Source organism: Aspergillus ambiguus (genome assembly GCF_047715705.1).
Source record: "Aspergillus ambiguus strain CBS 117.58 unplaced genomic scaffold BDV59scaffold_4, whole genome shotgun sequence".
Lineage (NCBI taxonomy): Eukaryota > Fungi > Ascomycota > Eurotiomycetes > Eurotiales > Aspergillaceae > Aspergillus > Aspergillus ambiguus.
Window position 1 is genome coordinate 929944 of NW_027395517.1, and position 24495 is coordinate 954438.

Here is a 24495-nt window from a genome sequence, read left to right on the forward strand (position 1 = left end):
TCCAACAAAGCACCGCGACATTCCCGCACATCAAGCACTCCCAATTCCACCATATACCACCTGGAAAATGGCATTCAATAAGAAATATGCCGGTCTTCCAGATCTGGTTTGTCCCACGCTCACCCCTTCTCTTCCCATGGATAGACTGACCGATGTACCACGGTTGTGAACTAGGATCTCGCGCCAGATATCTACGAAACTCCTGACCTGACCGACGAAGCCTCTACTTTGCCAGTGCGATTTCCAATGATTCAACAGTTTATTTCCAGTACATTCTAACGAATTCTCGCCAGACTGCCACTGTCCGCACCGCTTCCAACGTTGATGACGACGACGGCTCCAACTCCGACATTGACCGACAAGGCGTGAACGCCGACGAGGCTCGCGCGCATTTCCTCGGCGCCACTGTCGACGCTCGCAACGTGAACTTCTCAGACAGTATCGCTACGAAACGGAAAGCTTATCGCAGCAAGAGTCGTCGACGGCGTCTCGAGAACGGCTTGGAGGAAGTGGGCGACTTTAGCGACAGCGAGGATGAAAGTCTGGAGCGAAAGCTGGCCCGGCTGAGGAGGGAGGTCGCGGAATTACAGGATCAGATGGCTTCCCGGCGGTCGGAGCAGAAACCTACAGAAGACCGCGGAGATGGAAAGGAGACCGCCGACGATGATGGCGTGCTGGAATTGAGCCGCGCGCTGGACAATATGTACGCTTCATCCCGAAGTGTCTCAGGGACACACTCGGCTGCGGCTGTACTATCCCAGAAGATTGGCTCTGAGACTTCTCCGGCTGTCCAGAAACCCGACGGGCCGGTGAAGAAACCCGAGACGGAGGATGCGGCCTCTCCAGCATCAACCGGAGTGCTGGCCCATGCAGCAGCGTTTGACGGCCGGCTGGCTCTGGTCGAAGCTGCCATGGGCATCTCCAGCTCCTCAAACCCCTTCATCGCAGACGGCATCTCTGACCCCGCTCTGCAGCCTGTACTCCCAGCTCTCGACCATCTCACATCCCGTCTCTCGACCCTCATGAATATCCTCGTCGGACCGTCCCCCGTATCAGCCGTTCCAACAATGGGCTCCGCCCCTCCTTCCACAACCGTGTCGACTCCACACCTCGAGACCCTGTCTGCCCGCGTACGCAAGTTGACCGCAGACACGGAGGCCCTCGCATCTGCGCGCAAGCGTGCCGTCGACGCTGCTAAAGCTGCCCAGAACGCCCGGATTGCGTCGGCAGCCCTCGAGACCACCTCCGACATGTCCGTTTCCTCTGCCGCCACGGAAGTCGATCCCGCGGCGACACAACGAGACGAACAGGCCACAAAGATCCAGGCGCTCTACGCCACGCTGCCTACCATCCAGTCACTCCACCCGATTCTCCCCAGCGTACTGGAACGGTTACGCTCGCTGCGGGCCATCCACGCCGGTGCCGCGCAGGCGTCCGACTCCCTCGATACGCTCGAAAGACGACACGCGGACATGGCCCGCGAGATTGACCAGTGGCGCGAGGGCCTGACGGTGGTGGAGGAGAAGATGAAGCAAGGTGAGGTGGCGCTGAAGAACAACGTCGAGCTTGTGGAGCCGTGGGTTCAGAACTTGGAGAAGCGACTGGATCGGTTGGAAAACAATGCCTAAGGTATTGCAGCCACTGCGATCGAATGCCAATATCTATGCCCCCTTTGCTTGAACTGCACTGGAAGTATTAATGAATAATTTGTACAGCCGTCTAGCTAGTATAGATGCACCAATGAATGGGTTTGTAAGACCATATGGAGTACCACCGTTCTATCTCGAGAGATAATAAGGAGAGGGACCGTGTACGAAAAAGCTTCTGCGTGGAACTAAGCTAAGGTAAGCTTGTGCGCGCTGGATACGAGACGCACCTCGCTCGTATACAAAGGCGGGGAATCCCCCGATCGAATGCATGCGACAACACAGCCGAAAATTTGTTGTGACAAACCATGGCCGGCTTCAGAAAGACGCTCAAGAGCCTTTTTAAGCTCAAGAAGCTCAAACGCCCGGCAGGTTCAACCTCTTTCTCGCAGGTCTCCCTTTCTGTCCCTGCAAAGACAGCAAAGCCAGAGAAGAGAACCAAAAAATCATTTCCCCCGAGTGGAACAGAACAGCCCCAGACAAAAGAGAAATATACCCCAGAAGCTCTGCGCGTAGCTGCCCGAGAAGGCAAGTTGGGGCTGGTTGAGGGGCTTCTCGCGCAGAAACAATCAACTCCAGCCGATATCGAACGCGCGCTGATTGGCACTGCCAACTGCGGCCACGCGGATATCATCACACTTCTACTGCGACAGGGAGTGGCCAACATCAATGTCAACGCGACGAACTACCACGGCGAGACGGCACTCCATCGCGCCATCCACGGCGGCCATGGGAAGTGCGTACGGGTGCTGATTGAGCACGGCGCGGACCCATTCTTAGGCTCACCGTCGGCCATTGATTTGGCAGAGAGACTGTGGAACGCAAGGCCGCTGGCGCTGTTCAAGGAAATCATCGATGAGCAGTATCCTGGGCGGCTGCTGGAGTTGATGACCATCGAGCAACATGTGAAAAAGCAAGAGGCCGCGGACGATGCGGAGGAGCAAGTTGCTCCTCAACCTACGAAGCGGCGGGCTTCTCCGTCTCCGCGAAGGTACCAGGGGACCGAAGGATATGCGAGCTCTTCGCTCTGGCCGGATCGTGTGGTGATTCGGAAGGGCAAGCAGGCTGTCATTCCACCGTCAGATCCGTCATACTGGTATTGAAAGCGTCTGATGCGGAGAAGACGAGATACTTGATATCTCTATTATCTCCAATTCATGAACAGTGGAGACTCTACAGAGCTTGTTGCTGTTTAGTGCTTACCCTGGCCGTGCGCACTAGGCTAACTAGGCACATTTCTGATCGGCGCCTTTTAATCTACTCACGGGTAAGAGGGAAAATAAACTTTATGGCTCATGGAGCGTCAACTGCGCATTTCCCCTCTATTCAGCCAGCACCCATCTGTTAAGGGTTGCTCGTCTCTTGGGGATCGGTCATGGTCTGTCGTCACCTTACGGATATAGACGTTTGCTAACAGTGTCGTACAGGAGCGCGCCTACGTTGAAAATGATCCTACAAGTGCTCCACATCTTGTTTTGACATCTGCGCAACCGAACTTTCAGTCCTCATCTGTCCACCCGCCCGCCATTAACGATGACAAGTACTTCAATCCAGAGGCCAATGGACAGGCCAGTTGGCCTGTATCCTTCGCACCTCCTTACCCACAAACAGACCAGCCCATCTCGACCGCCCCGAAGAAGAAGAAGAGATGGATGTGGATCCTGATCGGGCTTGCAGTGGCGGTCATTGTTGTCGTTGCTGGTGTTGTAGGAGGAGTGGTAGGCAGCCAAGCAGCTAAGACGAATAATGACGGCCAGAAGTCGACGTCTACAGGGAGCAATGTTACAGAAAGCGACGATACCCCCAGCACTGCGACCTCGACTGATACCCCTACTGTCACCGTTACTGCCCAGACGCAAACCCCCACATCGTCAAATGACTCCGACACCCTTGCGCGCTTCTACATGTTTGGTCTCGGAAACTGTGACGGCAGCTCCGATACCTACAATGTGACTACTGCGGGCAATATGTGTTATCCTGTTCCCTCTAACAAGCGGTCAATTTTCGTTAGCAAGAACAGGTGAGTTTGCATCCTTGTCTAGCCTGCGCAGGACTTCGCCTAACCTGATCCTAGTGACTGCATTATTAGCACCCGCAGCGGTACCGACTGTGGGGGAAAATCATTTACAGTGCCAGACACTGGAGAATGCCACGGGGTGCTGTACGCCGCTGTGTCGGTTGTTTGCTAGGTGATAGTATGGAACACGGAGCAAAAACTTACTGGAGACCCTGTGGCTATTGTTGATGGCTCCAGGAGCAGGGGTAGGGGTAAAGTGATTACTGTAAATGAGGCTCTACATAAGCTAACCATGGTCTATATAGAGGTAAAAAGAGCTTTTTGGTTTCATTTCTGGGTCTACTACACGGTGTCTCCGAATACTATCCTATCGCTAGTGGCGACAGGTATCTAATCTAGTCCTACGGAACCTATACGTCGCAACAACCGACATACATATTTATGTGCTCCAGCGTGGCGTTGGATAACAATTAAATACTGCCAGAGAGTAGTAGTGAGTCAAACAGATTTGGGCCAGCACATTACTCATCCTGTGCAATGGCATTTCTTTCACAGATGCAAGGCACCATAGCATTGATACGCGATCTAGAATCTGTACCTAGGTATATAGATGTTGGAAAACGCGAACCAGCGCGACAATTATTGTCAATGACACGGTCATGTTATGTCTTAAGAAATATGCTTTTTACATTGCTTTTGTACTAAATCATGCAAGGCTATTTTCTCATGAGGGGTGGTTATCCATAAGGTTAGGCTTACAACAATTAAACGACTAGCAAAGGAGAGCTACATAAGAAACAAAACGGAAACAAGCGATTATATACCTAGTTTCTCGAGTTTTTGCAGCTATGAATAAGTGATCTTATAATTGATATCTTCCCTGGGAATCGTAACATCGATAAAGTACATTGTACTGTTTAGCTTGAAAAGTCCCATGGGTTAAATGAGGCCACTGAGATCAGGAGAAGGGAGATTTGACGAAGAGAATTTGTTGCCAGAGCACAATGGCCTAATATATCTACGTGAAAATTGGGAAGTACTATGAGGTTAGACAGCGTTTACATATGCATAAGTGATTCGAGTCTGAGAAACATATCCGGCATTTCATGGCATAGCTGTTTGGTTACCACTTGTCTGTTATTTTGATACATACTAGCATTTCACATGCATGGCTAATGAACACCCACCCCTGTATCGAATGCATCTTTCCGAAGATACGTTTCGCGCACCGGGCAGCCAGCGTGCTTGATTACATTCCATTTCCCAATCCCATCTTCTTTGGGGGCTCTTCTATAACCTCGCCCCCCACCACCGACGATGAGATTACCGGGTCGATAAGCTTCATCAGCCTCCATCCGCCGTATTGCGGATACGTGAATCTGAGCGTCGCGGGGAATGTCACGCACTTCGCCCCGAGGAAGTGGCCATCGAATAGGCTTCCAGGATCCATCTTTCTGCAAGTCCATCCGGCGGAACGGCAGCCATTCCATGAGTTTCCAAGAGATAACAGACGTTGCAGGCAGCCCCTGGCCCAGTTGGAGGCAGTCATGCATCTTGCCATCCGTGCTTGATCTCCGGAGTGCTTCTTGGAAACGGGAGTCGGTACTGTCACCACTACTGCTCCTATCGTTCCGCGGAGCGAAGGCGGGTGCCGGAGTAATTGGTTCGTCTGGGATGCAATTAAACTTGTGCATTTTTGCCGGGTTGAAACGAAGTCCTGCTGCCTGCGCTTCTTGCACCATCCAAACCAACGGAGTATGACTCAAGGCCCAAGATTCGCCATTGCCAAGTTTCCAGCCTCCTCCGATATCAGCATGACATCCGGGGAACCACAATTCTTCGATATCCTGTGGCGCGTCGCCTTCTTCTTCACCAGGCTCCGAAATGCTACTGCTCTCTGCACTGGCTGACTGCGCGGACTCCTCCGTTTCGTCACCACTGTGTTGTGACGGGGCACGGGAAGTTCTCTGGTCTTTGCGAATGGCATGGCGACGACCTTCAGGTACATTTTGACGGCGCCTTGGCCGAGTCGGCCGGTAAACGGAATACTCCAATGTGTCCGGCTTTGTTTCGTGAGTACTATTGGAATCATCATGATGATGATGTCGATGGGAAAGATGAAGATGATGCTTCTCGAAACGTCGTCGGATCCGGGACTTATGATGATGTCCTTCACCAGTCGGCTTGACTTCTGATATCAAATCCTGACGGAATTTCGCTCGGCGTTCATCGATACCGACGGCATGACGAATCACCTTTGCGGACGTTCTGGCAGTATACGGAAATCTACTGCGCTGCATCCAGGCATTTTCAAACCGCGGCACGCTGTTCACCGTGTCAAACAGCCCCAAGAATTCGATCTGCGCCACGGGGCGGCTGAATGTCTCCCGGAATGCAGTCATATAATCGTACAACTGCTTTTTCTCAGCCTGGTAATCCTTTGAGTCGGTACGCCGCTGCTGCCACTTGGCAAAAGTCTTCCATGCGAAACGCACGAGTTCCTCGTTACCCATTTCGAGGAGACCAACGTAATCGAGCATCTCTGCCAAGAACCGCGCAACATAAGCCCCTCGGCTAAAGCCGAAGAAGTATATTTTATCGCCTGGGGAGTAATAACGCATCAAGAACTTGTATCCGCCCATGACATGATCGGCGAATGTGGACCCTACCGCGGAAGCCTTCGCCTTGAGGTACGCCGACTTGACCTTTTGGACTGTACCAGTATCGGATAGTGACCGTGAGGTCACATACGTGCCTATTCCCGGTTGGTAGTAGTGGTACTGGTTGTCATCGTCGCGATCAAGCATCTTGAACCCCGGGTGAGTGTTCCTGCAGAGTTCGGAGAGTTGTACGATAGGCGGCGGTTACTTACACGAAAGATCTTCAGGACATTGCTGTCAGACTCATCGCCGTGGAATTTGTTGCCAGTCCCATCAAAACACAGGACGAATTCCTTCGGGCCCGCGCTGTCCTCCAAGTACTCCATCTTGGCGATGAGGCATCGGAAGAGCTTACGGGTCGATTGTTCTGAGAATATGGTTGTCTATATCTTCGGATATCCCTGTTTCCCAGGTGATTTGAGCGGAACCTGCGCAGGACTTATATGCATTAAGTTCTTGTTCGTGGATTCGGCATTGCCAAACACTATGACACCGGCTCAACCATTCGTTCATATGCCTTTATTGCCACTCTGGACCGTGAGCTGTAAAATGCACGGTTCGTTCTGATATATTGGACTGGAATTTCCTAACCACTCCCTGGAGTTATCATCAATGCTGATGTTCCATACTTTCTGCCTGCCGGCCATGCCGAGACTGGCATCCTGATGTCACGGGTTGAAGTTAATTGGGTTCCACACCGCCAATCTATACGAAAACGGATGTAACCTTAACCCTACGGCGCTCTGTTAGGATTGTCTTTGAGAGTACTTTTATTCGATAAAGCTTGTGCTGTGTTCTTCAGATGACATCTGAATTTCCGTGTTCAGCTCTACCATTAACTTCACCGCCAGAATTTGTCATGGTATGAAATCATCGAAACTATCCAAAGAGAGTATTGGGAATCTAGTCTTGTTGAAAACTTGTCCTTCCTGATCGCATGGCAGTTGATTAGACTGTCCCAAGGACATGGACTCGGTTTGGAGCTCCACAAATTAGAATCCCACGCAGATAAGCACATATATAGACCGGGAAACCCGGGTTTTCTCTTAGCTGTTATGATATACTATGTATTCAAGTGATACATGCGCATGACCACAGATCCTCATCACATATATTCTGAGCCCCAGTCAGAATGAAGTATAACCAGACCAGCGAGGGTGAAAGTAGCGACCCTCAACTCCTAGTCCGCGGGCGGACGCCGGACATCGATTCTTTCGGAAAGCCATCCTTCAATAGGGTCGGATCCCCTTTGGCGAACAGAGAGTCATCGCCGTTAGTCAATAGGGAGAGATCTCCTCTAGTCAATAAAGCGCCCCCTACCCTACAAGTGAGCAATGAGGACGAGGGAATAGAAGACACGGTTCAAGAAGCCAAGGAATTGAAGGAGGCATCACAGCGTCCTCTTCCGACAGAGACCGGCGATGGCACATATGTCGAGGAAGAGACGAACGGAAGTACTCTGTGGCAGGATCTTCGTCACCTGGGTATCAAAGATGTCAACACATTGGCTTCATTAATCAAAACTGAAGCGACGGGCCAGCCGATCGACGATAAGACAATGCTCATGGAGCATGTCATGCAGGTATATATTGACCGCTCCCAGTCGGATGGTGGAAATTGACATTTTTCTGTGAACAGCTCGTCAGCAAATTCCCCGAAGGCTCCAAGACAGGCGAGAAACTGACGAACGTGTTTCTCAACGAACTCTGGACCTCCTTGCCACATCCGCCTCTGTCGTAAGTCTATAGCCAGCCGTATCTGTTGTGTTTTGTTGGCCCATGTTGATGTCATCCAGATATGTCGGCGAAAAGTATGCCTACCGCAGTGCAGATGGCTCATATAACAACCCAGCAATGCCACAGTTAGGTGCTGCGAACACGGAATACGCCCGAACCATTGCACCACGTACCGTCCGGCCCAGCAATCTGCCTGATCCCGGTCTGGTGTTCGACAGTGTGTTCGCTCGAGATGAGTTCCACCCTCACCCGAACAAAGTGTCAAGCATGTTCTTCATATGGGCTTCCCTAGTTATCCATGGTGAGTTGCAGCATTCGGAAAGTGTCACCTAGGCTAACTTGTATTAGACATCTTCCAGACCGGACACCCGAACCAGCACATTAACAAAACATCCTCGTATCTGGATCTCGCTATCCTGTACGGCGATACGCAAGAAGAGCAGAACAAGATCCGGACATTCCAGGATGGAAAGTTGAAGCCCGACTGTTTCTCCGAGATACGGCTTCAAGCTTTGCCTCCAGCATCCTGCGTTATTTTGGTCATGCTGAACAGATACCACAACCACGTCGTGGAGCAACTGGCGATCATCAACGAGAATAATCGATTCACCAAGCCCCAAACTGCCCATATGAGCCCTGATCAGGCCAGGATGGCGTGGCTGAAATACGACAACGACCTGTTCCAGACCGGACGGCTGATCACCACTAGTCTCTACATGAACATCACGCTGTACGACTACCTGCGGACCATCATCAATCTGAACCGTACCAACAGCACCTGGTGCCTGGACCCGCGGGCTCAATCCGAAGACCAAAAGCCCATTCCATCCGGACTGGGTAACCAATGCTCAGTCGAATTCAACCTGGCGTACCGCTGGCACTCAGCCATTAGCTACAAGGACGAGAAATGGGCTGAGAAGGTCTACAAGGAGATCGTCGGGAAGGACGGGGAAGAAGCCAGTGTGGCCGATCTCCTGGGATCGATGAGGAAATTCGCAGTCAACCTCGAACAGGATCCGATGAAGCGTACATTCGGGGGTTTGCAGCGTCAGGCAGATGGCACGTACAGAGACGAGGATCTGGTGCAGATCTTGACCAGCGCAACCGAAGAGGTCGCGGGCTCCTTCGGGGCTCGGAACGTGCCCAAGGTCCTGCGGGCTGTCGAGATGATGGGCATAGAGCAGGGCCGCAGGTGGAACGTGGGATCGTTGAATGAACTCCGCAAGTTCTTCAAATTGAAGCCCTACCAAACCTTTGAGGAGATCAACTCCGACCCCAGCGTCGCGGATGCACTCCGCCATCTCTATGACCATCCTGACAACGTTGAGCTCTACCCCGGCCTCGTGGCCGAAGAGGCGAAGGAACCTATGGTTCCGGGGGTAGGCATCGCGCCTACGTACACTATCTCGCGGGTTGTATTGTCCGATGCGGTGGCCCTGGTCCGGGGAGATCGGTTCTATACTGTAAGTGACCCTGGCTACTCCAAATGAACGAACACTGACGCTGTTTCCAGCTCGATTACAACTCCAAGAACCTGACGAACTGGGGCTTCTCTGAATCGCAGTTCGACCTGGGAGTGAACCAGGGCTGCCTCTTCTACAAACTCGTCGCGCGGGCTTTGCCTGACTGGTACAAGCCCGACTCGATCTATGCACACTATCCCATGACAATCCCATCTGAGAACAAAAAGATCATGAGAACGTTGGGCCGCGAGGACGACTACTCCTGGGACCGCCCCTCATACAAGCCCCCCGGTACCAACGTTTGTGCGTATGCGAATGTGCGAAGTATCCTGGATGATCCCACCAATTTCCGCGTTACCTGGGCAGATGCAATGGGAAGCATCTTTGGCAAACCAGGATTGGACTTCATGCTTTCTGGAGACAGTCGCGTTCACTCCGACCAGCGCGTCGCCATGGCCAGCGCCCTGTACCGCCAGCAATGGCAGGACCAGGTCAAGTCCTTCTATCTCAACATCACCGAGCAGCTACTGAAAGAGAGGTCGTACAAACTGGGCAAGGTCTATCAAGTCGATCTCACCCGAGAGTAAGCAGATCCTCGGCCCAATCCCTATTCCAAAGCCATCGCTAACGCTTTGCCGCATACAGCATCGGGAACATTGCCCACGTCCGTTTCGCCTCGGACATGTTCTCTCTGCCGCTGAAGACCGAGAAGAACCCTCGCGGGATCTTCACCGAGCACGAGATGTACAGTCTTATGTCGACGATCTTCACATCCATCTTCTTCGACAACAACCCGCCCGAGTCGTTTGCGCTCCGCCGGGACGCTCGCGCAGCAGCCCAGAAGCTCGGACAAGTTGTCGAAGCGATCGTGAAGAGCACCGGCGCTTCCGGTCTCATGTCCTCCCTGGTGGACTCGTTCCGCTCGAACGGCAACTCCGTCCTGAACGACTACGGCGTGCATATGATCCGCCGTCTGCTCGACAGCGGCCTGGACGTTACGGAGACGACCTGGTCGCAGATTCTGCCAACGGCCGTGGCGATGGTAGCCAACCAAGCACAGGTCTTCACCCAGATAATGGACTTCTACCTCTCGCCCGCGGGGGCCCAACATCTCCCCATCATCCACCGTCTCGCGAAGCAAGATTCGGATGCTGCGGACGAGAAGCTCCTCCGCTACTGCATGGAAGGTATCCGGCTGCATGGAACATTCAATTTCTACCGGGAGTCCCGCACCAGTGCGGTCTTCAACGACCGTGGCGGTCGTGTCCAGATTACGCCGGGCAGTACGGTCTTGCTTAATATTGTACGTGTGATTATCCCCTTTATGTCTATCACAGTATTGACGGTAAACAGGTTGAAGCGAGTCGCGACCCAGACGCCTTCCCGGATCCCGATGAAGTCCGTCTTGATCGGCCTATGAGCTCTTACATCCATTACGGAGAGGGGTCGCATATGTGTCTCGGAAGGGAGGCAAACAAGATTGCCATGACGGCCATGATGCGTGTCGTTGGACGTCTGGAGAACCTGCGTCGGGCACCCGGACCTCAAGGGGAGCTGAAGAAGGTCCCAGGCCCGAATGGAGGCTACAGTTATCTATCAGAGGATGGGTCTAGGCTCTCGCCCTTGCCGTCAAGTAAGTAGCTGCTGTGCAGTAATAAGAAATGAACCACGCTAACTTGAAATGCAGCCTTCAAAGTTCACTTTGATGGTCCGGCTTAAGTGCTCTCTTGCATGATCGATATTGGATAGATGCTTCGGGTGCTATACTTTGTTTTTAGTACCGTCTAACAAATTGCCTGTCATATCCAGAGAAATTTGAACATTTGAAGAATGAGAATTCATTGTAGAATCAGTAGAATGGCCATTCCAAGACCAGGAATTGGAATATGGATTTGTGTGCTAGGACTTGTAAGGCACAGTAAGTTCGTAGCCCACATACCCAGCGTGGTATTGACCAAGATTGGATATCAAACCCTTCGCATGATCTTAATCTTGGGCTCCATCGTCAGTTCTACCCACCATCCACGAGTGACAACACGTCTTGCAAGCTCGCGTCCCATCTCCCACAATCGGACACCTTGCTGACCGACGAACTTATCCAGAACTCGTCCCTCAACGGCACCCACCGCCTTATCACCGGGTCGGATGATCTTCATTCCAGCGAACCCAGTCACAGTCTCCACATCCTCCCAGGTCCCAGGGGAATCAGCCAGCGAAACGACTTTTTCGCCTTCGCTAGGCTCAACGAGTATATAATCGAACTGATCCCAGAATGAGGGGGAGGATTTGAGCTTCTGGTCTTCTGTTTTGTCATATTTCCATGTCGTGGGGCGGTCTTCCGGCGCGGAATGACTGACAGTCTTATCGGGGAAGCTAGGCGTCTCCAAGAAGCGAGTCACGCCTGTTTGGCAAGCGAGGTTGCCTAGGTACACGGATATGTGGGGTTTTGTGCTATGGGCGTGAGTGTGTAGGGCATTGAGGGCATGGGCTCCTGGGTAGTTTGCGGCGGAAGCAGGGAGGAGGACGAAGGTTGAACAGAGGAAGGAGACGAGGGTTGAGCCAATCATCGCCAGGGAGAGAAGACGGTATATTAAAGATTTAGTTCGGTGCGTCCATATATAGGAGGATCCCAGGGCTGCAACAGCAGTCAGTGATGGGATGGAATAGACTATAAAACGCCATTCCTTGTGAGGCTGGATGCTGAAAATGGCCACAAAGGCGATGGATGGGATCGCCAAGTATGCGGCAGCGGATCGGGTTGACGGGTGGGCAAATGCGAACGGGATCGCAAGCAGGTAGGTCAGGGGGTTGAGGAGAAGCCGTGGGATAGCATTCGCAAAGTAGAAATGCCACGGGTGGGTTCCCCATGCCGACGCTTGCCCAGAAATAACGTTGAATATGAAGGCAGCTAGTTCTGGCCACAGCGGGAATTGCTGCCAGAAGAACGAATCCACTCCAACAGTGATCGCCAAGCCGATTAGAAGGCCGGTCACTCCGGCAGGAATGATCTCACCTGTTATGCTAATCCGGCGAGTGAGTAGAAGGAAAAGCGTGTTAGTAGCGAGAAAGAGAGCCAGCTCTGAGCGATATATGATACCGGCCGTGGCCAGCAAGAACAGTGCTTTCTGACACCTCTTCCTGTAAAGTGTTGGGGCGAGGGGGTCGGGAAGAAGATATTGCAACGCTAGAGTTGACATAGAGAAGGCGAACATGTTGGACAGAGTCCGCGAGGCATAGTAGATGATATGGAATTGGCTGGCTTGGAAAGCAAGGTACCAGATTGCAGTAGGCCTACCGAACGCCCGTTGCAAGCCAGAAGCGAATGAAAGGAGGGATAGAGCGTTGATAAGACCCAGGATAGATCGCACTGATTGGTTCCTACGTTAGAAATATACGAGAAAGGCAGACAGCATATTGGTGTATACCCAAAGTCTGATTATCCACCGTCGCGTTCAGCCAGATAAACGGACGCGAAAGAGTGGACAACATCACCGCTCCCACAAAGGTCCGAGGCACAGCCCCAGGGAATGTGAAGTGATCATACTGCCACCTGAGTGTCTCGGACACATTCTGAGCAGGGATCCCATATGCTAGGATGTCATGAATGGCCTGTATATGGAAGGATTCCTCTACCTTCGTGTATGGCGCAACATCCAAGTGGATCAGAACGAGGGCGGGAATGGCGATGAGAAGCAGCAGATAGACTAAACAGCGGTCCCAGTCAGCCCACAATCATCGCATCACCATCGATGAGATCAGTACCGCAATCATCACTCCGCATTGTGTCAGCAGAGTCCTTGTTGAAGTGTGTGTAAGAGAGGAGGACTATAGAAGCTTCCCCACAACCACCTACTTTATCGCTCCTAAAGAAGCAGGCGGTGAGACTTCTTACCATCTGTACTTCCGCCGTATCATCGCATCTCCATCTCCATCGTCGTCTCTCCGTCCTTCTTCTTCCCTCTATCCCCCGACTCCCGTCGTCCCGTCAAGATGTTCTTCTTCGGTCTCGGGAAGCTATTCTATACATTGATTCTCATCACCAATGCCATCGCCGTCCTATCCGAGGACCGTTTCCTCGCCCGGAGTACGTCTCCCGTTCTCCCTGCAAACAAGATCACACACTAACCTCTTGTCAAGTTGGCTGGGGCCGTACGCAAGCCGATCCTGCATTCGGTGCGACATATGATAGTACCAGCGTTAAAGCGAAGTCGATCAACCTGATTGCAAGTGTGCGGACAGTGATGCGAAGTATGTCTGGACCCTTCGATGGCCACCCGATCAATACTGACCTTCGCTTCTACCCCCTTAGTACCCCTAATTGTGATCAACACGATAGTGATCGCGTACGAGCTTATCCTCGGGTGAAGTGCACGCATATGTCGGAGTTCGAAGCAGGCAAAGCCATTCAATCTTCGCCTTTCCAGCCAGTCAGGATTCCAGACCGATGAGACGGATGTTCACGCGCAGCGATGTCTAAAAAACAGCATATAAAGGGGCTGAACGTCATTTGGTTGATTATTTGGGATTATGTGCCGGTCTTATATGTTTATTGGCACATGGGCTCCGCAAAAATCCATCGCGAGCGATGAGCCCGTCGATCTAGACCTCATGTTTGCAGTACGACTTTACGAATCGCCTTGTCTATAGATATTTTACTTCAGTACTGGAGCGAGCTTAACAGCGCACTCCGTTCTCAGTATAATAACAGCTTTCTGTAACACGTCAAATCACCCAGCTCGATGCTCTGCAGCTACCTGATACGATCTATGTGGTTGAAGGACCAAAATGGAAAATAATGACACGATATGCCTAGTACTGGGATGAATCCAATGCCTCCTGCTTTTCTTTTTTGCCCTCCAGAATCAGCCTATTCTCGCCAAAAGTGAACAGAAGCCCTTTGCATGTGTGATGTCACTGTTCTCGAGTGAAAAGAAAAAGACAATACACCAAACGCCTCGATTGCCCAGCTGTGTAACCCAGGCACGGGTATCACAAGATTGTTTGAGTCGAAAAAGAAAAGGAGCCCAAAATTGGAAAAAATGCAAAAACAAGTTGGCTAGTTAGATGCGACGAGACAAAGCAGAAATGAACCCAAAAAGAAGAGACCATTTTTTTCGCAGCACATGAGATCCGAAGAATAAAAGAAATTGTTGATACAACGAATATATGTACCGCAAATTGCGTGGTGTATGTGCATGGGGAGAAATCGATACCAGGACTTCACGAAAGGATGCCCAAGGATTTCTTCCGGAGACTAAAACTCCTCCATTTTCCATGACCTGGCTTATCTTGTTTGGGGTCCTTGTTGGCGTCCCGTTCTTCATGATTGAGGGTAGGTTTCTTAGAATGCCGAGAGGGCCCAGGATGCTGATCGTTCAGCGGTTCTTGCTGTTGCTCTTCCTGTTCGGGAACCACTGCAGAATTGTTGAGCGGAGGACTATTGGGGTTAGGCGGGAGAGGATTGCTGGACGATGGCACTCGAGCGTCTTTGTCCTTGCTGAGTCGGTGGCTGAAGCTCTTGCTTCCTCGCTTCAGACGGCTTAGACCGTGGACGGGTTTGGTGGGGTCCCGGTCTTTATCTTTCTGGCTGTCCTGGTTGCGCCGATCCTCATCCGCCTTGGATGCGCGACTAGCTTCGAGAGCAGCTTTCAGTTCCGCATCTTCACGTCGCTGATTTTCTTTAACTCTAGCCTCCTGCTCTTTGCGATTGGCTTCTTGTTCTTTGCGTCGTTGCTTCTCTCTTTCCTTTTCCGCAGCCTTTCGCTCCTTTTCTTCTCTAGCTCGTTCCTTTCGCGACTGCAGATCGCTCTTCTTGGGGCTCAGCGGTGTGGTATGGGTTTCAGGGATCGGTGGAACAGGCGGCGGCATCGCAGGAACGGGAATAGAGGGTGTACTATCCGTGTCATTTTGCTCGTAGTGCGTAGAAAGAGGGGGAGCGGTTGGGGCACGTTTTAGGCTGTTGAACCGATGCAGTTCCTCCTGCGGCTGAACCTGGGAAGCGCTGTGGACAAGACCTAATGGCGGGGAGTGCACAGAGCCGTTCTGTTTCGACGAATCATTGGTCTCTGTCGCCGCTAGACCCGGGTCCATATTCTCTTGCTCTTGCTCCCGAAGGACAGCTTCGAGCGTAGTCTCTTGATAAAATAAGACATAAGCACAAGCCAGGCCGGGCTTGTCGCCGAAGAAGTTGCGCACATAGTTCTTATCGACCGGCTCCACCATTTCGTCGTCGAACAATAGCCAACCGCGATCCTGTGTTTTGATGATGGCGACATAATGTCCATGGTATGGACCCCCGCCGATGTGTACCACCACTGCGTAGAGTTCGTAAAGACGATCCGGGTCCTCCGCATCGTCCGTCGTGTTGAACAGCCGAAGATGATAAGGGTATACGACCCTATGAAACAGTTTTTGAAGCCGTTGGAGATCCTCGGTGTACTTAAAACGCTTCAGATGCAGGGCCAAAATCCGGGGTAATCGTTTGATCTTCATTCTTTTCTCGGCTTCCTGAAGCCCTCCACAGTTATCGCAGTGAAACTTATTCCTCTCGCAGAGCATCTCTTCCGCGGAGAACTTTCTCAGACAAGACGTAACGGACGAGTGTTGTTCCAGGTCCACAGACAGGTCCAGGAAAACCTCATCTCGTTGCGACACCTTCTCGCACGTAAGACATTGGGTTTCAGAGGTCAGGGTTCCCTCGAACAACTCATGCACCCATCGCGTGGTATTGGGTGTCTTGGAACCCGAGCTACCTGATTGTTCCACGGAGTCCGAACTTTCAGCGGGGGGAAGGCTCCTCTCTAACGGGGGTTGTTTCAAGGCTTCGTCTTCCACGTTTGCGACCACTTCGTTCAGCAACAGATTCAAAAACTCGTGAGCGTCCTGGTGCATGGCCGTGCGAAACATTTCATGCTCGCGGCGGAGAACGTCTAGAAAATGCTGCGGTCGAACGATGCCTATGCGGGACTGGCTGCCAACAACCGACTCGAATATATCTTTCAACGAGGTGAAAAGCGACTCCGACATGCCGTAACTGGTGGCGTTGTTCTTTGTCTCTAATAGGGGAAAGGTCTGTAAAGCCATTTTCTTCTTGTATTCCGGGGAGTCTTTGTCCTCGGGTTTCTGTGGTTGGTTGGGAGGTGCCCCTGGGCGCTGGGCGTTGGCAGCTTTCTGTTTCTCGGCCTGGGCCTCAGCCTCTTGTTGCGCATTTGGGTTCGGGTACCGCAGAGTTTCTGCCAAAGCAGCGGTCAAGCTCTCTATGGGGGTTCGCGTGGGGTAATTGATGACGGCTTCGCGGAAGGGAACGGAGTAGTAGAGGCATTGTAGTATCGAGTTGCAGTAGCTGTTGTAGGGGGCGTTAGTATCGAGGACCCCCATCGCGCCTTTCACCGCTTCGTGTCCGATACGAGGAAGCTTACCAAGTATTCCCATACTGCAACAGAAGAGGTCAGCATCGGCTAAACTAAAAATATCGCATGCAACCAAACGAGGGAGGCGAGAGGTCTCACGTTTTCCATCCCAAAGAACTTGTCGCTTCCATCCTCTCGGATCGTGCCCATATCCTGTAACATCTTCTCCAGGGGCGTCATCGGAGGCGGCGGGGGTTCTTTCTTCGGGGCTGTCGTCCCGACCGAAGGCGTGGTAGACCCCTAGTAGGAAGGTTAGCGAGTTGTCCCCGGTAGACGCATTGCTCCCTCCATCGGAGATCTTTCTGTTCTCGACCATAACTATCGTCGAGGGACATTCCCCGCACCGAAAGATAACCCCGGACGGATCGCAATATCACCATTACCGTACGAGACAGGGAGGAAGAGAGCCGGGGCAGCAGGGACCTACCGCATCTCGTCGGAAGCTCCTTAGAAATGACCCCATAGTGGTCAGAGTGTCTTAGTCGGTCGACCTCAGCTTCATCTGGTGACAGGCGAAGGAATGGAGCCGGCCCCGAGGCCGCTAGATGGGGCCGCAGAGGAGTTGGTCAGACAGAGCGCCAGCGGGCAGAGATGCGACGAAGACAATCCGTGAGGCGAGCGAACGAGGCGACTCAGGTACGACTGGGGGGCGAATCGGAGTACGGGCAAGATCCCTTCCGGAACGGGTAAAGAGGGTAGCGAGGCAGACGGAGATCCGATCGGAGGGAGACAGGAACAAGTTTCGAGTCCGCGGAGGGCCGGAAGAAGGGAAGAATGAGGCGTGTGAGGAGTGGAAGAGGGCGATGCCGAATAATAATAGGCAATAAAGAATGGGGCGGAATATGAACGGACGGCGGAGTTGGAATTGTGGGGACGATCCGAAGGCAGAAAGGGAATTGAACCAGACGAATTGGAACGAGGACTAACAGGGGAGAGAACGGAGCGACAAGGGAGTGTTGGAGGAGGATGAGGAGGAGGAAGAACACGAGAGAGGGAGAGAAGAGGAAGAGGAAGAAGAGAGAGAGAGAGACGATTATTCAGAGGAGGCGGAGGAGGAGGAGGAAAGAGAAGGAAGAGGAAGAGTGGAATGGAAGGTACTTCGGTCGGGACGTATTAAGGTACATCCAATCGCCGTAATTACACTGTCGGGGGCGGGTGCGCGGGTCCGAGCGAGAACAAGCGGAGGGAAGGGATTGGTTAGGGGATGAGGGGATTCTGTTGAAGTCTTTTATAATAATTATAACGAGATCAAACAATACTCCGGAGAGATCTGTTCTCAGAAGATACGTAGAAGAACTGGTGAAAGAGTCTAGGTGCTCGGTAGCTTGATGTTCTGGTGATAAGCCCGAAGGAACGCGGAACCTTCTAGGCAGTTGACTTGGAGGCACCACTCTCACAATCCCCCTCTGAGATACCTCGATATTAAGCCCCATCACTATCTACAATGCTAGTCGTATGGTTCCTCGTGTTCTCTTCCCTCTACAAAGCATCATTCCAACACGCCCCAGAAGGGTTACAGCGGAGGTGTGGCGGAGTATACACTAACATGGACGATGGAGATGGTGGTATCGGGTACCAACCTACACCGCAGTCATCCCTCCACATCGATCAGGCAACCGGTTTGAACCCAGAGAGGGCTCGACTTTGTCTACATGGACTTAGGATGGCTAAACGCCGAATTCTCCATCATACTCCCCCTCCGGGAGGGATCTGGAGACGCCGTGGAAGGTGACGGGTTACGTCTTCTCACTCGTCCTCAATATCCGCCTGCATAAGGTCGTTCGATTAAACAAGTAAGACTGGGGAACCGGTCAAGGGGGCGGGGAATTTGGGAAAAGAGACCAATCCAATCAATGCCACACACTGTCATGGGGTGAACCAACAGGTCGCCATTTTGAACACGGCGAAGCAACCTTTCGGATTAAACTGCCAGAACGTTGATTTGTTGCCAGCCCGTTGGCACTGGCTTAGCTTCTGGTCGTAAGATGCCTGTACGATGGGGTCGAACCGATCTCGAAAACGGAATGTCTTAGGTGGTGATAAGCAACTGCCTATCTGAACGCTGTTCAGGGACGGAAATGCCCGGAAGTGTTCTTCGACACGAGTTTCTTGCGCAACGGGCGGTGGTGGCGACAAGAATGGCGGGAGAGAGGAGAAGGCTGGTCCATGCTCGAGGCCAGATGAGAGATTTTCTGCCGGATGGATTGTAGTCGGCGCTTCCTCCAGCGCCATGGCGTCCCTCTTGGCGACCGAATCATCGGGCGAGTATTCCTGGACTACGACGGAGCAGCAGATGATGGATGAGGAGATACCTAGTAAGGTACAGTAAGGTACAGTCATTCTTACCGTCCTGCTTTAGTCAGGATTTCTCCCACGCTACCAAAGTTTCCCCCACGTGGGTTGGGACCAATCGTATAATTTACTGTGCTTCCCCACATGGGCCCATCTCCCCAGCATTTCCCGATCGGGACTCTAGCGCGGTATCAGCTGGTAAGGACTGACGTCGTGTCGATTTCCAGTTCGGTGTGCTTGGGAGGACTAGGACAAGGGATGGACAGTGTATAAGATAGGGGTAGACTCATTGAGCTGGGGTTGAGCATGAGGTGACGACGATCATCCCGGGGAAATTCCAGTCACCAAAGCCTCGTTGAAAAGAGTACTGCAGTGTGCTCTCCATATGCCGTACAGAAGATGACATGAATGCCCAAATGCGGACCCTCATTGACAGTGGTGTGACATTGATTTAAATGAGTTGATCTGGGGAGATTGACAGTTCTGGGCTATCCCAAAACGGAAGTGATAACTCCGGTCTTCCAACCAGCAGAGTTCCATTACATACGTCATCCCCCCTTGCCAACCCCATGTAAAGTGCTCTGGAAAAATCAGATACGATCATAACAGCATAGACAGGCGAGTTCCAGCCGCTCTATCCTAGTCATTGCTGCATTGGCAGGAGGTACACGTGATGTGCCCTGAGACAAAGCCCTAATTCCCCTTCTGGGAGCGGAACCGGAGAAACATTCCCAAACAGGCCAGGAGCAGGAAAAAAGGAGGGCAAAAAACAACGCGCAAAAGACCACATCAGAGAGGAAAACCGCCCGACAGAGAGCCAACAATCCAGGAAGAAAACTCCCCAGGCATTCGCATGTGAATGCTTTCTCTTCCTTTTCGTCTTATTTCAGGGAGTTCTCGTCGGGTCCCGAGAACGAGCCCAAGATTGTTGTACCGGGCAAATCTGCAGCAGAGGATCGATGACCCCACCACCACCACCACCACTACCGTTCTTCGTCCGACTCATATCATCCCCCACCATCGTTCTCGCCGCCACTACCATTCTGCCCCTCCATCCTTCCCTCCCTCTTCCTCCTTCTCCTCCTCTATAGACGCCATCATGCCCAAGGAGAAAGCCCCGTCCTTCAACCTGAAAACCCCCAAGGGCACCAAGGATTGGTCCGGATCCGACGCCCTTCTCCGGGATCGCATCTTCAGCACCATCGCCGACGTCTTCAAACGCCATGGTGGCACCGCCCTTGACACCCCTGTCTTCGAATTGCGCGAGATCCTCGCCGGCAAGTATGGCGAGGACTCCAAGCTCATCTACGACCTGCAGGACCAGGGCGGCGAGCTCTGCTCCCTCCGCTACGATCTGACTGTGCCCTTCGCCCGCTGGCTGGCCATGAACGCCGACGTCCGCACCATGAAGCGCTACCACATCGCCAAGGTTTACCGCCGGGACCAGCCCGCCGTCAGCAAGGGCCGCATGCGCGAGTTCTACCAGTGCGACTTCGACATCGCCGGCGCCTTCGACCCCATGGTGCCCGACGCCGAGGTGCTCAAGATCGTCACCGAGGTCTTCGAGGAGCTGGGCTGGAAGGGCCGCTACAGCATCAAGGTCAACCACCGCAAGATCCTCGACGGCATCTTCGAGGTGTGCGGCGTGCCCACCGAGAAGATCCGCCCCATCTCCAGCGCCGTCGACAAGCTGGACAAGATGCCCTGGGCCGACGTGCGCAAGGAGATGGTCGACGAGAAGGGCCTCGACGGCGCCGTCGCCGACCGCATCGAGACCTACGTCGTGCAGAAGGGCTCCCGCGACCTGCTCACCCGCCTCCTCACCGACGACGCCCTCACCGCCAACCCTTCCGCCAAGGCCGGCCTCGACGAGATGACCCTCCTCATGGACTACCTCGACGCCTTCGGCGTGCTCGACCGCATCTCCTTCGACCTCTCCCTCGCCCGCGGCCTCGACTACTATACCGGCGTGATCTACGAGGTCGTGACCGAGGGCTCCGCCCCGCCCGCCCAGACCGGCGCTGCCGACGCGCAGAAGGTCCAAAAATCCGGAAAGAAGGACAAGTCGAAGAGCGCCAACCTGGAGGATGACGACCGCTCCAACGATCCCACCCTGGGCGTCGGCAGTGTCGCCGCTGGTGGACGCTACGACAACCTCGTCGGCATGTTCCTGCCCAAGGCGCAGATCCCCTGCGTGGGTGTGTCCTTCGGTGTTGACCGCATCTTCTCTATCACCAAGGCCCGTCTCGAGCGGGAGCAGAGCGCCGCGGCGCTCCGCAGTAGCGAAGTGGACGTGTTTGTGATGGCGTTTGGCGGCAAGGGCTTCAACGGCATGCTGAAGGAGCGTATGAGCGTCTGCAAGACGCTCTGGGAGGCCGGGGTCAAGGCTGAGTTCTCATATAAGCTGAAGCCGAAGCTCCCGCAACAATTCAAGGCGGCCGAACAGGGTGGTGTTCCGTTTGCTGCGATCCTGGGCGAGGACGAGCTCGCCGCGGGTAAGGTCCGCATCAAGGAGATGGGTCTCGAGGAAGGCCATCCCGAAAAGGAGGGTGTGTTGGTGGACCTGGCCAACCTCCCGGACGAGGTCAAGGCTCGTGTAGCTAAGAAGCGGGCCACCGTATCGGATGTCACGCAGCAGCTGGAAGGTCTGAAGACGGATGCATAAACGAGATACGATAGAATAAAGGGAGCGATTGTGCAAATATCGATGGAAAAAAAGACTCATGAGAAGCAGAGAAGCAAAATAAAAAGCAAGCCGATTTCAATACCCAGTTTAGATTACAGCCTTCAGTTGGTCAATGTGATAATAAAAGCTCTAGTTTCATTCTGCATCAACACCCGTTTGCCCCAACTGCTTAGTCCTTGATGTAACTTAATCAGATCAATTGCTCCTATCTGACTAAGAGAGGTCCAAGATCAGTAATAATCTATCATATCTCAAGTCAAGCAAGTTACGTCAGTAATTGCGGCTATCTTAATTATAGGAGGACACGGTGGATGAGGAAATCTTATGGCTTCAAGACCGCTGGCGGGTCATCTAAGCTTAAGCTAAGAAGAATTGTCTACAACAAGCTTATCTTGACATCACCTGTTCATGAAAGATACAGGTTACTAGACCCCAGCATCACGATGAGGTGTAAGCTTACGCTGGAGGGGTGAAAGCATGGCTGTTGCTTTCTAAAAATATGATTAGTGTTTGAGGGCTGGTTATGCTCTCTCAAAGCGGCTGATAACATACCTCGGCGGGCGCACCTGGAGGACGGGGAGCCAGGGCAGAAGGGGGCAGAAGGGGGCAGAAGAGGAAGATGTGGAGAGAAGATGGAGATGGAATCGCTGTGACTGTTGTTTATTGAGCAGACTTTACTATCTAATCAGGAAAGGCCTCGAAATAGGATATATCTACCTTCCTACCAGGTAGATACTTAGGTACCTACAGCAGATTTGGATAACACGCATATTATAGATGAGTAGACAAGGTCGGGATTAATCACTTCAGCTCTACCATTATTCAAAAGATGTCAAGCATTGTGGTTTTATCACACTAATACATCTTTGAGCGATTATTCACGGCGCAGAAGAGGCCCGGCGGTGGGGCGTAGTAGGAGGAGGGGGAGGAGGAAGAAGAGGAGGGGAGAGAGAGGGGCGGATGGGGGGAACACAGAGCAGAAAGTGTGGTTGTGTTGGCGGCGGCGTTCATTGTGGGAGATGGTGATGGTGAAACGAGAGGATCTCTACGACGGTTGTTTTATCGAGCGGGCTTTATCACCACCCTCCAACATGGGTAAAGTCCAAGTGTACCCAACTATCTACCAGTGGGTAGAGCAGGTCGACCGCTTCCTTGTTCGCAATGAAAATAGAAATAAACCAATATATCCTGGATATCCATGATATCCACCCATTGGGTGAAACAACCTCGAACCACCCCGAAGGTGGTGGCTTGATGCCCGGGGGCGGGGGAGGAGGGGGCCCCGGAGACGGCGGTATGGGTGAAACCGCTCCCCCATTGAGGGGCAAGGGCCCGGCCGGTGGCGGCGCCCGCAAAGGGGACAAATGTCCCAACACCGCCCCCCATGGCGGCGATTTCCGAGTGGCAGCGGCCTATCAATCTGGTTAGCATTTCCCTAACACATCACATATATACAAGGCATAACATACCTAGGCGGCCGCGCCTATCGGAAGTCGTAAGGGCGCTGCCATAAACTGATCTCCAGTAGTCTCGGGCATAGTACCGTGGGCCCGACATTGTGAGTTGATCACTCCTTTTTCTCAATCGCGTGACCTATCACTTGGCAGAGAGCATCTATATGCTGTGCCAGGACATTCATGTGAGAGGCATTCTCAGTGTCGAAGGGGCCCTCCTCCTGCGTGGTTAGAAATGCCTTCTTATGAGGAGGATTTTGCCGTCCTTCGAGGTAATCGATGTAGTGTTGGGTGTACGATGCCTATATGAGCCAAATTTTACCCATTTTCTGTGCGACTAATAGCCTTCTTCATAAAAACCCGTTTAGTATAATACCTTCTATAAAGTTGGGGTGACTTACTTCGCAATAGGTACTGACCGGCTGTTGCGGTTGTCACTCAGAATCCAGGTAGCCATCTTAGCAGATCCTTGCATATAGAGAGACTTCCCCGGTAAGTTATCTCTGGCACGGGGAATTGGCTTTGCCTCCACAATTGCAAAGGCTTCCTTATCCTTTTTGAAATTGGGAAGGTAGCCGTCGACTCGCGCCTCCAGACTAGTCTTGGCGAATTGCACTTTAAAGGCTAGTCGGTCCATGCACCAAGCGCATTTGGCGTCGGGTAGGCTCCTGGTTAAGATGCCTATCACTGCAATGTTGACGGTTTGTTTATCATCAGTTCGGGTGAGTGGTTTGGTTGTGGAGGTATTATTGGGATTTATTGAAAGCCTCTTAATGAGAGCACCGATTTGCTGCTCTTCCACTGATTGGCTTTCGCTGTCGGATTGATTTTCAACGACAGAAATATTGAGCATTCCCAGTTGATCGGCTCTGATAATGCTAAACTTGCCTTGTTTTGGCGAAACGGGGCTTGGCTGCTTCGTTTCGCTGTCTTTATATGTTTAAGGTAGTTGCCGAATCCCTTCAGCCTTTGTAGGGACGGGATCGATTGTTCTCTGGCTTTTCTGTTTGAGATTGATTCGAGAGGCTCAGGCCAGAGGACTCGGAGAGAAAGGAATAGGCTAGGGGTAAGGGAAGAGCCGGAGTTGAGTTGTTCGATGTCGTTTATAGTCATAACGAGGACACCGAATTCC

The 24495-nt window shown here is 52.6% G+C and overlaps 9 protein-coding genes across 9 annotated transcripts; 6 read left to right on the top strand and 3 right to left on the bottom strand.

Annotated features, from left to right (window-relative positions):
• The first annotated feature begins 14 nt into the window (after positions 1-14).
• Positions 15-1734, top strand: BDV59DRAFT_113166 (dynactin subunit 2). Its single transcript, XM_073686645.1, has 3 exons — positions 15-106; positions 175-234; positions 294-1734. Exons 1-3 carry the CDS (start codon positions 68-70, stop codon positions 1626-1628), a joined length of 1434 nt encoding a protein of 477 aa, XP_073551517.1. The 5' UTR covers positions 15-67; the 3' UTR covers positions 1629-1734.
• Positions 1735-3024: 1290 nt separating this feature from the next.
• BDV59DRAFT_113180 (uncharacterized protein) lies at positions 3025-3963 on the top strand. Its single transcript, XM_073686646.1, has 2 exons — positions 3025-3666; positions 3721-3963. Exons 1-2 carry the CDS (start codon positions 3299-3301, stop codon positions 3833-3835), a joined length of 483 nt encoding a protein of 160 aa, XP_073551518.1. The 5' UTR covers positions 3025-3298; the 3' UTR covers positions 3836-3963.
• An 872-nt stretch (positions 3964-4835) lies between these two features.
• Positions 4836-6649, bottom strand: BDV59DRAFT_191218 (T6SS phospholipase effector Tle1-like catalytic domain-containing protein; the record flags this gene model as incomplete). Its single annotated transcript, XM_073691865.1, has 2 exons — positions 4836-6470; positions 6536-6649. 2 exons carry the CDS (start codon positions 6647-6649, stop codon positions 4836-4838), a joined length of 1749 nt encoding a protein of 582 aa, XP_073551519.1.
• A 237-nt stretch (positions 6650-6886) lies between these two features.
• Positions 6887-11241, top strand: BDV59DRAFT_210233 (peroxidase/cytochrome P450 family protein; the record flags this gene model as incomplete). The annotated part of the gene is made up of 8 exons (XM_073695553.1): positions 6887-7905; positions 7962-8059; positions 8119-8360; positions 8408-9522; positions 9573-10105; positions 10168-10825; positions 10876-11155; positions 11210-11241. The coding sequence occupies exons 1-8, from the start codon at positions 7456-7458 to the stop codon at positions 11239-11241; spliced, it is 3408 nt and encodes a 1135-aa protein (XP_073551520.1). The 5' UTR covers positions 6887-7455.
• A 248-nt stretch (positions 11242-11489) lies between these two features.
• On the bottom strand, positions 11490-13303 carry BDV59DRAFT_199108 (dolichyl-P-Man:Man(7)GlcNAc(2)-PP-dolichol alpha-1,6-mannosyltransferase; the record flags this gene model as incomplete). The annotated part of the gene is made up of 3 exons (XM_073693292.1): positions 11490-12889; positions 12948-13226; positions 13285-13303. The coding sequence occupies 3 exons, from the start codon at positions 13301-13303 to the stop codon at positions 11490-11492; spliced, it is 1698 nt and encodes a 565-aa protein (XP_073551521.1).
• A 209-nt stretch (positions 13304-13512) lies between these two features.
• BDV59DRAFT_199109 (YOS1 family protein) lies at positions 13513-13887 on the top strand (the record flags this gene model as incomplete). Its single annotated transcript, XM_073693293.1, has 3 exons — positions 13513-13606; positions 13660-13770; positions 13832-13887. The coding sequence occupies 3 exons, from the start codon at positions 13513-13515 to the stop codon at positions 13885-13887; spliced, it is 261 nt and encodes an 86-aa protein (XP_073551522.1).
• Positions 13888-14664: 777 nt separating this feature from the next.
• creB (ubiquitin C-terminal hydrolase CreB) lies at positions 14665-17354 on the bottom strand. Its single transcript, XM_073686648.1, has 3 exons — positions 17031-17354; positions 16941-16954; positions 14665-16864 (listed from the first exon to the last, which is right to left on the bottom strand). Exons 1-3 carry the CDS (start codon positions 17109-17111, stop codon positions 14743-14745), a joined length of 2217 nt encoding a protein of 738 aa, XP_073551523.1. The 5' UTR covers positions 17112-17354; the 3' UTR covers positions 14665-14742.
• Position 17355: 1 nt separating this feature from the next.
• On the top strand, positions 17356-17863 carry BDV59DRAFT_113213 (uncharacterized protein). The gene has a single exon (XM_073686647.1). It carries the CDS (start codon positions 17477-17479, stop codon positions 17756-17758), a length of 282 nt encoding a protein of 93 aa, XP_073551524.1. The 5' UTR covers positions 17356-17476; the 3' UTR covers positions 17759-17863.
• A 1679-nt stretch (positions 17864-19542) lies between these two features.
• Positions 19543-22062, top strand: BDV59DRAFT_171432 (histidine--tRNA ligase). The gene has a single exon (XM_073688572.1). It carries the CDS (start codon positions 20083-20085, stop codon positions 21886-21888), a length of 1806 nt encoding a protein of 601 aa, XP_073551525.1. The 5' UTR covers positions 19543-20082; the 3' UTR covers positions 21889-22062.
• Positions 22063-24495: the final 2433 nt, after the last annotated feature.

What these genes read in the sequence shown, in the direction of transcription:
- BDV59DRAFT_113166 (XM_073686645.1), top strand. Translation starts at nt 68, where the DNA reads ATGGCATTCAATAAGAAATATGCCGGTCTTCCAGATCTG. An exon ending in ATGCCGGTCTTCCAGATCTG is followed by an intron (nt 107 to 174) that starts GTTTGTCCCACG and finishes GTTGTGAACTAG; the next exon opens with GATCTCGCGCCAGATATCTA. An exon ending in ACGAAGCCTCTACTTTGCCA is followed by an intron (nt 235 to 293) that starts GTGCGATTTCCA and finishes AATTCTCGCCAG; the next exon opens with ACTGCCACTGTCCGCACCGC.
- BDV59DRAFT_113180 (XM_073686646.1), top strand. Translation starts at nt 3,299, where the DNA reads ATGTGGATCCTGATCGGGCTTGCAGTGGCGGTCATTGTTGTCGTTGCT. An exon ending in ATTTTCGTTAGCAAGAACAG is followed by an intron (nt 3,667 to 3,720) that starts GTGAGTTTGCAT and finishes ACCTGATCCTAG; the next exon opens with TGACTGCATTATTAGCACCC.
- creB (XM_073686648.1), bottom strand. Translation starts at nt 17,111, where the DNA reads ATGACGCCCCTGGAGAAGATGTTACAGGATATGGGCACGATCCGAGAG.
- BDV59DRAFT_113213 (XM_073686647.1), top strand. Translation starts at nt 17,477, where the DNA reads ATGGGGCCGCAGAGGAGTTGGTCAGACAGAGCGCCAGCGGGCAGAGAT.
- BDV59DRAFT_171432 (XM_073688572.1), top strand. Translation starts at nt 20,083, where the DNA reads ATGCTTTCTCTTCCTTTTCGTCTTATTTCAGGGAGTTCTCGTCGGGTC.